This window comes from Caenorhabditis briggsae (genome assembly GCF_000004555.2).
Source record: "Caenorhabditis briggsae complete genome, chrV, whole genome shotgun sequence".
Classification (NCBI taxonomy): domain Eukaryota; kingdom Metazoa; phylum Nematoda; class Chromadorea; order Rhabditida; family Rhabditidae; genus Caenorhabditis; species Caenorhabditis briggsae.
The window spans coordinates 3,070,952-3,081,459 of NC_013488.2; the positions used below are offsets into that span (position 1 = coordinate 3,070,952).

At 36.7% G+C, this 10,508-nt stretch overlaps 3 protein-coding genes across 3 annotated transcripts; all 3 read right to left on the reverse strand.

Annotated features, from left to right (window-relative positions):
* Positions 1–239: 239 nt before the first annotated feature.
* CBG16983 lies at positions 240–2,224 on the reverse strand (the record flags this gene model as incomplete). Its single annotated transcript, XM_002648812.1, has 3 exons — positions 240–430; positions 774–1,407; positions 2,162–2,224. 3 exons carry the CDS (start codon positions 2,222–2,224, stop codon positions 240–242), a joined length of 888 nt encoding a protein of 295 aa, XP_002648858.1.
* Positions 2,225–2,612: 388 nt separating this feature from the next.
* CBG16984 lies at positions 2,613–4,632 on the reverse strand (the record flags this gene model as incomplete). Its single annotated transcript, XM_002648813.1, has 8 exons — positions 2,613–2,724; positions 2,815–2,934; positions 3,009–3,118; positions 3,163–3,241; positions 3,430–3,597; positions 4,159–4,257; positions 4,303–4,353; positions 4,595–4,632. 8 exons carry the CDS (start codon positions 4,630–4,632, stop codon positions 2,613–2,615), a joined length of 777 nt encoding a protein of 258 aa, XP_002648859.1.
* Positions 4,633–4,734: 102 nt separating this feature from the next.
* Positions 4,735–6,220, reverse strand: Cbr-srxa-4 (the record flags this gene model as incomplete). The annotated part of the gene is made up of 4 exons (XM_002648814.2): positions 4,735–4,932; positions 5,082–5,321; positions 5,363–5,646; positions 5,965–6,220. The coding sequence occupies 4 exons, from the start codon at positions 6,218–6,220 to the stop codon at positions 4,735–4,737; spliced, it is 978 nt and encodes a 325-aa protein (XP_002648860.2).
* Between the last annotated feature and the right edge of the window lie 4,288 nt (positions 6,221–10,508).

Here is a 10,508-nt window from a genome sequence, read left to right on the forward strand (position 1 = left end):
CTCTTACTCACCGGGCGGCCTATAAAAAAAGCTCGTCCCTATGGGGTTTCAACGTATTTTTCGATGCGTTTTTCTCGATGAAGGAATTTTTTTTTTGAATTTTTTCTTTATTTTTATGGGAATCTACACAGATTTCTGCATAAAATAAAGCAATAAAAAATTTCACCGCACACCACCTTTAATTAAAGAAAAAGCTTTATTTCCAAAAAAAAAGATCTGAAAAATTCAAATAAATGATTTCAACATTTCGAAATTTTTTCAGCAGCATCCATCACAATTTTGATGGTGTTGAGAATAGTTAATAGATTGGCAAATCTGGATGGTCCATGCTTCTGATAATTTCGTAAGCAGTGATTCAATAATAATGAGAGATATCGGTTTTGTTCGTTTTCAATTTCTGATTTGCGTTCTTCGGAGAGATGGGGAGCTGCTGAAAATTACTATGTATTGGAGGGATCCTTATGATCTGTGTTATAGGGTCCTCATGCTTTGACACTCAGGCTATGACACAAAGGGACCTCACAGTTGAATACATAAGAACCTCAGAATTTGACCACTATGCTTAAACTTTTATACTTTGTACCTCGCACTACACATACACGGACCTCAACTTTCGATAATAAGGGTCCCCATGTTAACAGTACCGATCAATAAAATATTCAAAAACGTTTTTTTCCAGTTGAATTCTGGTCATTTTGGCTATTTCCAGAAGTCTGTAGCTCGGATGTCAAGTTTCCGATTGAATTGAACAACATTTATCACACTTTACTCACCTGGATCACAAACAATGATCGCGTTGAGCAACAGAAATTCTTCCTTTTTCACTTCCAATCCCGCCAACTTTTCTATAATTGAACATCGAATTTTATGAACATTTTCTTCTTGGTAATGTTTTTCTTTGAGCTCGTCTGATATGATATCGATTTCTCCGGGAAATTCCGCGTATTTCTTTCTATTTTGAAAAGAGTTCCAAGCGGTGAAAAACATGGAAACTGGGAGATAAGATTGTTTGATAAACGCCTCAATTTCTGGTTTTGAAAGTTTCCGAACGACTTCAAATTTTCTGATAAAATCAATAGATGTGAAAAGATTGGTCCTGGTCCAAGTGGGTTGGGAATGAGCGGACGTTGAAATATAATTCACTGATTTCGAGTGAATTAATTCTTCAAAGTTCAAGTTTTCCGGAAAAGTGTAATTCAAAAAAGTGTGCTCTCTGAAGATGTGCAAGATATCCAAATGTTCAATCGCATGATATGACCACGGGGTTGGTGCACCCATTCCTGCTTGAATACATTGTCTTAATCTACAGAATCTGCAGTTCGAGCACCTTATTCCTCGGGAACATTGTTTTGGAGCATTTTTGAGTGATCTCCGATATACCATTCTGCACGGGTTACAACAGTTAACCTAAAAATCGAATTTGAACGGAAAACCGGCTTCAAATAAAAAGAAAATCGAAAATTCAGAAATTCAGAAATGGAGAAATTCAGAATTGAAATGCAGAAATTCAGAAATTCAGAAATTCAGAAATTCGGAAATTCAGAAACTCAGAAACTCAGAATTGAAATTCAGAAATTCAGAAATTAAGAAAACCAGAAATTCAGAATTCAGAATTGAAATTCAGAAATTCAGAAATTCGGAAATTCGGAAATTCGGAAATTCAAAAATTCAGAAATTGAGAAATTCGGAAATTCGGAAATTCAGAAATTCAGAAATTCAGAATTGAAATTCAGAAATTCAGAATTGAAATTCAAAAATTCAGAAATCAGAATTGAAATTTAGAAATTCAGAAATTCAAAAATTCAGAAATTTAGAAATTCAGAATTGAAATTCAGAAATTCAGAAATCAGAATTAAAATTTAGAAATTCAGAAATTCAGAAATTCGGAAATTCAGAAATTCGGAAATTCGGAAATTCAGAAATCCAGAAATCCAGAAATCCAGAAATTCGGAAATTCAGAAATTCAGAAATTCAGAAATTTAGAAATTCAGAATTGAAATTCAGAAATTCAGAAATCAGAATTAAAATTTAGAAATTCAGAAATTCAGAAATTCGGAAATTCAGAAATTCAGAAATTCAGAACTTCAGAAATTCAGATTTTTTGAAGTTTTTCAAACGAAAAGGATAAGTAACCGTGTTACAAAATAACCAAATAACTCACTGAATAATGCCATGAAGCATCTGATTTTCCACATACATCGCATAGATTGTTCTCCTTATCCATTTTTATAATTCAAAAATTTCAGAAAAGTAGAAAATAAAAGAATAAAAATCAAAAGTGATATCTAAAAATTCTCAAAAAGAAATATTAGAAATGAAGAACAAATATCAGTAGAGGTGATCTCTAAATTCTCAAAAAAAGAAGAAAAATGAGCAGTGTGTGAAAAAGAGTGCGTGCATAAATACGAGTATAATCTTGTGCCCATTTCGCTACAGCCAGATGTGTTGTTGGTGCGGAGAACGTGATCTGTCAAGAACAAAAATGAGCACAAAATATGGACTTTGCTCACTTTTCTTCTTTGAAAGCCTTTGAATATATGTATGGAAAAAAAAGTGGGAAAATATGAAATTTTCGAAAAGAATCTTGACAGAACTTTGAGAAAATCGGTTTTTCATATCGTTAATGGACCTAAAACAATTGAAAAGTTTCTTCGCAGATTCTCGGTACTGTGAAGAAACAGATAAGCAAATAAAACAGTGGAGCATTCATAGCGGCATTCAAAGCTGAAAAAAACGCCAAAAATTGAAATTAGGTCTATTGCGAGATTCGTAAAAAAAGTAATCGATTGAAAATGTCTGAAAATTTTGACCTACTGAAAATCTTGAGAAGTTTCGAGACCCTGACCGACGTATACTATTCCAAGGGGAACTTGCGCTATCATTGAGCTGATTGTCATGAAAACAACGATTTTGGTGGTATGATCGGATTCGGTGCTGAAAAACTTTGAAGTTATGAGATTCTGAGATTCTGAGATTCTGAAAATTTCAGAATTCAAAAAATTACTCACTTTTCCTCTTTAGTCCTCGTAAACGACAATTTTCTTCTCAAAAGTTTTGCATTCTTTAGCTCCTTGACTAGCAGATAAGTCAACATTGGTAGAATTGCAGATGGAAAAATCTGAAATTCTTTGAATTGGAAGAAATACAATTTTCCAAAGCAACCCGTAAAATTCCATCGATAACATACAAAACCTGGATGGCCAAGTAGGGTTTTGTCGAAACCGGGGATACTGTACATGTACTTAAAATTGAGGTACTTTATGAATTGCAACTAGAAATATTTCAGATGAAGTTTTTTTTTTAAGTTCACATACAAATCTCACAAACTCTTCGGCACCCATGGTGTGAACTCTTTAAAGTCTACTTGCGTCCAATAAAGCATTGAAATTGTGAAACTTATCAATAATGGGAAAATGATTAAAATAATACCACGATTTTGATAATTTGTCGAATTTCGAGTTCAAGGAATTTCTTATGATTAAAAACCGGACCATGGCAAGTACCACATCCAACCAAGCAGATAACCGGCGGAAAACTTCCCGGGTAGTGTACACTGCTACATCGAAAATTTCAGTTTGATATGGGGAAATAGAATTGCTGAAAATTATATTTTTAGATCTCTTGAGGAATTGAACTTATGGGCAAAACATGGGAAATGTTGCGGCACTACCAACTGCGTAGCTGGAGATTTTGACCGTGTAGCTCAGTGGTAATAGTGCGGCGGCTCCAACGGTGAACCCAAAAGTTCATCTCATCGAGAAGAACTTATACCAATCCAAACCCTTACCAATCCAAACCCTCTGCTCTCATGTCTATTATCTTATCGTACACAAAAAAAGGTAACGCCAAAATATCAAAAAACGCAATCCCAATCATTATCACATTCACACTGTTAGAAGGCATGGATTTTTTACAGAGAATCAAAATATGAAACATATTTATGAATATTACAAAAATAGCTAGGAGATATTTATGCTGAGAGACTGTTTCTGATAAAAAACGAAGCATTTTGGGTTTCTTGTTAAAAAGCGTTCTTTTATATTTATCGTGTCTTATATCAAGCACATATCTAGGAGATCATGAATCTAGGAGATCATGATTATTGACCAAAATTCGGTTAAATGCAAAAACATGATATTAAAAATATATTGGTCATACAATGAAGCACGTGTTTGGCAAGGACAGGGGAACATTGGTAGGTTAAGGTACAATTTTAGTTTTTTTGAAGTTCCAAAGATAGTTCGAAAATAGCAAGAACTGAAAATTAAAAAAAGATTATTTCGTTCACCATGGTGGCCTAACTTTCGCAAATTGAATTTTTTAAGCCACGACATTTTATGACCTGGATATGGTCTGAAATAAATGTGGTGTGTTTTAGGCCATTATAACATGGTGGCCTGACTTTCGCATGTTGAGTTTTCTAGGTCACTATGTTAAATGATACAGTAATCACCAGGTGAACATCAGGTAATTTTCAGGTCATTCATCATGATGGCCCAGAACAACCATGTTGAAAAAGTTAGGCCACCATGGTGAATGGTCTAGTAAGTTTTTTTTTTTCGAAAAAATACAACAAAATTCCAAAATAACGCACTGCGTCAGTTTAGTGGTTTGAACGTTCATTTGAGCCATTTTTCAAAAAAAAAAAATTTCAGAAAATAGTTTTTTTCGTTTGATACACAATGATTTAAAAAATTTTTAAAAAGAAGAATTTTCATTAGAAAAAAAATTGAATCAGTACATTTTCCTTGTCGCTGACGAGTGCGCCACATTAGTCACTTCATTTGTTTTCCATCCAATGTATTTTAGTACCAGTATCTTTGTCGATTTAGTTTGTGTGAAAAACACAAAAAAGTTCAAAGAACAAATGGCAAAAAGACGGAGCAGAAAGGTAATAGATTGCACTTCCTGGGGCAATCCGCTAAATACATCCTGAAAATTAAAAAAATTGGAAACCACATAGAAAAATGCGACGTTTTGCAACCAGAAGTTTTGGAACTTTAGACCGATTGCGAAATGGTAAGTTCTAAAACGTCCGGTTCCAAAGTTCACCAAATATTCAAAAATCGATAAAAATTTACCGGAAAAAATCTCATCAACAAGTATCCAAATTCAAAAACCGATAGGTAGACTGCCACAAAAAATGCCTGTCTGATCATTGAATTTTCTCTTTCCACAATTGCTGCTGATAATGTGGCTGCTGCTGCTGATTTCTTTTTCAGGCATTTTCTTGCAAATTTCATATACAAAATCATCAAGGTATTAATGGCAACAGCGGTTACAGGAACCCAGATGAGGTATAGATTTTGGAATCTTGTGATCTGAAAACATAACTTTCTTTGATTTTGACACTCAAACTCACCGGATGCTTGTTTGGAGCACATGCAGTTTCATGTAGACTTGTCAATGCGTTGAAATTGACGTAGCATGTAGAGTAGTACGGTATCAGCAAACTGATAAGAAGCCCGGTTACTAAAGCTGAGCAATACACAAAAAGTTTGGTGTCGCTGAACCAGGCGGGTGCTTTTCCAGCGCTGAGGAGCACCGAAACTCGATGGATCGTCATTAGGAGGTTGATGAAAATTTCGGTTAGATAGCATAATGTTGCGGATAGGGTGACGAGTTTTCCGATGGAATTTCGATAGGCTGAAATATAGTTTGATGTCCGGAAATGCCCAGAACCGTGTGAGATTTTTTATAGAATAACTTTCATCGATCATTTCGTAACTGTTCTAAAACATCCAGTTGCTAAATGAATGGTTGCGAAATTGTCAGTTGTAAAGGGTCTCGTTGAGATCCATATTTAGTTGCAAAAGGGTCAGTTGCGAAATGGTCGGTCCTCAGACGTCTGGTAACGAACTGGTCAGATACGAGCAGTAGTTAAGCGTTGCTCAGCGTTGCTCAGCGTAGCTCAACTGGTGAAAACGCGGCTCCCCAAATCTTTAAAGGTCATCTCTAACCAACCTTCATACCCATTGACCGGATCGATCCAATTCCCAATCGGCCACGCATCGATCATAAAAAAGTTTGCCAGTTTTCCCAAAACTCCAGCAAAAGTCATAAAAGTGATATACACAAACGGTGTCTTGTTTTTCGATGAAGAATAGAATCGATGTTTTATCACACTCAAAAACAGAATCACATCGTAGATACAGCATACAACTACCAGGATGTTAAACACAATTTGGCAGATAAGTAGAAGCCAATCGTGCAAGTCCATAAAAATCGGAAGAAATGAGAGGGGAAAATGTTGGGAACGAAAAATGTCTAACTTCAAAAGTTTTATAGTTTTGTTTACTCAAAGAATTTTTCTAATTTAGAGGAAAGAAGCTAACCAAACAAATTTTATGGCTTAGGAAGTTTCAAAATTTCGAAGATTGGTTAATAAATCATTTGAGAAAGGCTGAAAAATGTTCTGAGTATCAAAATTAGAATTTTTCAAAAAAAAATTCTGAAGTTATGTAACTGGGGTCATCATAAAAGCATTGACTTTCACGGTGACGGTTCCCTGAAAATTGGAAAATAATAGGGAAAAGCAAGAATGTTTAACTACCGTCTCTTTCTTGTTGGGTTTGGACGTTCCGCAACAGAGTAAAGATTTTACTGTACTACGGTATCGTGTGGATACGGTAAGACAAATTAAACAATGTGTGATAGAGTTTAGGACGGCGAAAATAAGAAAAATGAACATAAGGTCGGACATCAATTGTCTGAAAAAATTACTACCGCTGAACCTGTCAAGTTTAAGAACAATTATCTCGATTTCCGTGCAAGATATCAAAAAAGTGTCAACCGATAAAATGAGTGTGTTATTATGATAAACAATATGTCAGTTGTTAGCACTTTCATATCTTTGACAGGAACCGAGAAAAATGGACTCAAAGTTAGAAGTACCAGTCGGTTTTTAGGAATTTCGAAATCTTGAATCTGGTTATACTCATTTTTCTCATATTCTTATGACTCTGATAAAACTTACAAGAAACCATCAGAGTTTTTTACAAATCCTTGTAGAACAATCAATATTCCCAGCGGTCCTTCAGCTGCCATGAACATCGCGGTCATGTAAACTACCAATTTAGTTGTATGGTCCGCACGTGTGCTGAAATCATTTAGATGCTCCAAGACCAATTACTTTTTACCACCTCTTACTCTGAGTAGCCGTCAATTTTTTTCGTCTTGTATTTGCGGCACTGAGTTCTCTGATTAGTAGCCCTGTCAAAATTGGAAACACTATTGTGGGGATGATCTGAATTTCAATATTATTGATTTTTATAAGTTATTTTTTACTTTTAAAAGTCCATCGGTGAATAGGTAAATTTTGATCATACAATTAGACTCGACATTCATATCTCGTTCATACTGAATATAAAACTGATGTTCTGTATAATTTACAGGGAATCCGGTACAGCTTGGTGCCGGTTGCCATAGGTCGTTGCCATCTGTCAATGAATACCCCCTATAGTGGAACAGTGACCAGAATGTGCTGAGGATCAATGTTACAAGGGTCAATACAACGCTGAACTTGGGATTAGATAATTTTTCGAATTTCGGGTTCAGTGAGTTCTTCACAAACAAAAGTCTTAAAACAGCCATTGAGATGCCGAGCCATGGGATCGATCTTTGAAGGCCATCTCTTAATGGATCTCCCCAATATACCACCAATTGAACTAGATAATTGAAACGGTTCCAACTGAAAGAAAAAGTTCAGTTGCACTTGTTAACAAGCCGGAAGCGGATCTTCGGCGGACCGGCGGTGAACCGACGGTGGATCGACCCGTTTTCGGCTTGTTTGCAATGTAAATACCAAAAAACCTGTATTAGAAAAGTCTTCCGGGGGTACCTTGGAACAACAGAAGGGCCGGCTCTTCTAACTTCGGCCCTACATGTTTTACGTTATTTATGAACGTTACCATTCATTGTTCGATTCTAATAATTCCAATGTGCGTAAATATACTATACTAAATATCCCAAAGTGAACAAATCAGAAGCAGCGATTCCAATCATTAGCACATTCACACTATTCGATCTCATTGATTTTTGAAGGAGAATAAAAATGTGGAATATATTTGTGAGGAGTCCGACAACTATCAACACAAATTGATATTCTACAGGGTGGCCGATAAGTATAGGACGCTCGCTTTCAGCGTTCCCTGACACGGTGCCAAGGGATATTTTCGAAAAATTTCGAAACTTTTCGAAAGTCCAGAGACTATATAAGTAAGTTTCTCAGTCATTTGTTCTCACTTCTCCATATCGCCGAGCTATGAAAAGTTCTCCTCATCGTCCTTCCATTGAACTCTTGTTCAAGAGAGGCCTCGGAAGTGCTGAGATCGCTCGACGCCTTCAAATTTCGTCTTCGACGGTTCGAAACGTTGTCGCTGCTATCAAAAAGCGAGGAGATGCTTCTGAAGTAAAAAAAAGCGGACGTCCACGTTCTGTCAACACCCGGAATACTCGTGCAATCATCAAGAAACGGATCATTCGAAATGATGGATTGAGTCTCAATAGGATGGCGTCACAGCTTGGAAATGCCCGATCCACTGTCCAATCGATTGTCAAGAACGACTTGAAGCTCAAAAGTTACAAACTACGTCGTGGACAGTACCTCTCGGACAAATCGAAAGCGATGCGACTCGAAAAATGCCGAAAATTACTCCAGCACTTTCAAGTGCGCCGCGTCTCTGACGTTATCTGGACAGACGAGAAGATCTTCACTATTGAACCTCTTCCCAACCGTCAAAACCAGAGACAGTTATTGTCAAAGGATGACAGCATGTCTCCGAAACGTCGTCTTGCCCATAACCGCCTTTTCCCGAAAAGTGTCATGGTTTGGGCCGGTATCACGGCAACCGGTAAAACTCCGTTGGTTTTCATTGAAAGAAATGTGAAAATCAACTCGGAGGTGTACCAAAAGATTGTGTTGATGGATAATTTGTTACCCTGGGTCACTCAGCACTTTGCTGGTGGTCCATTTATCCTTCAACAAGACTGGGCACAGTCCCATGGCTCGAGATCGACATTGGCCGTCTTGGAGGCGCATTTCCCTGGATTCCTGGACAAGAACTTGTGGCCTGCTTCAAGCCCGGATCTCAATCCGATGGATTTCAGCGTTTGGGGCATGTTGGAAGGGAAGATCGCGGGAAAAGTGTTTGCTACTGTCGATGACTTGAAGGCCGCTCTCGAGGTAGCATGGGCTTCGATCGACGACGGATACCTGCGGCGCACTGTCAATTCGGTGAAGAAACGTTTGAGAGCCTGTGTCAAAGCTCGTGGATCCAACTTCGAAATTCTCTTGTAAAATCAAATTTTCTGCTTATTTTTTGTTGTTTAATAAAGGTTGTTCTCGAAAAATCCTCAAATTGAAAAAATGGGAGCACTTTCAAAACGTCCTATACTTATCGGCCACCCTGTATGAGAGTATAACAAATTGAGTCAAAAAAACTGACAATGCGTATCCATGTTTTTATAGTGGAATTGCTCAAACCAAATCCTTCGAAATCCCAGTGAGTATAACGTGAGAGCATTGTTCAGGAACGAATAGAAAGGAGTAGGAATAGATGAAAACCGATTTTTGGGGTGGTAGACTGGGAAGAAAACAAGGAGGGACCTGAAAATGAAATTAGACAGGAGGACGTGGAAAGGAACAGTAATTCAAGTATGGAGTCAGCAAATGCAAATTCAATCAACTAGATGAAAGGCGCATTTTTGAGTAAAAATTTCTGAAAAACAAGTTTTGTTTTCTCAGATTTTTCATTTTTTTTTTGTTTTCTCAGAATTTTCATTTTTTTTGTTTTCTCTGATTTTTCATTTTTCAAACTTTTTCTGAATTAATTATGGATAGAATCAAAGTTTTTATATACATTTTTCGCGTATCGGGGACCTAAACGGAAACACTATATTAATGAAATTGAATGATTAAATAATATATTTTAGAAGAAAATTATTGATTGATGTTCCAAAAGTTAATTATCATGGTGTTTTTTGCCTCCATAAAAGCTTTCAACTTGTGAGCAGCAAGTTAGGCAACGATGGAAGCGCCTGCTCGAAGGTTTTCATTAGCATTTGCTTGAGCTTCCGCAGAAAGTTGAGCAGCCAAAATTGCAACAACAGAAGCTACAAACTTTTCAACTACCGTCTCTGTTTCTTGGTTTGGACGCTCCGCAACAAAATAATGATTTGACTTTTTTACGATATGGTGAGGATACAGTTAGACAAATTAGACAATGTGTGATGGAGTTTAGGAAAGCGAAAATGAAGAAAATGAATGTAATGTCGGCTATCAGTTGTCTGAAAAATTATTATGAAAGGGGGACTCCGACCAAAAAATTTTATTGCATTAAAACGTGTTAAAAGTTATCTATTTTTCGAATATTATTGCGGAAAAATTCAAAAAAAATTCGAAGTTCCCGAAAAACGCCGTGGAAAAGGAAGAAAATTCAAAAAAAGGCGCTGCTGGGGGACGAGGATTTTCAGTGAGAAACCTAGGCCACGGCAGCGGGCGCCTTTCC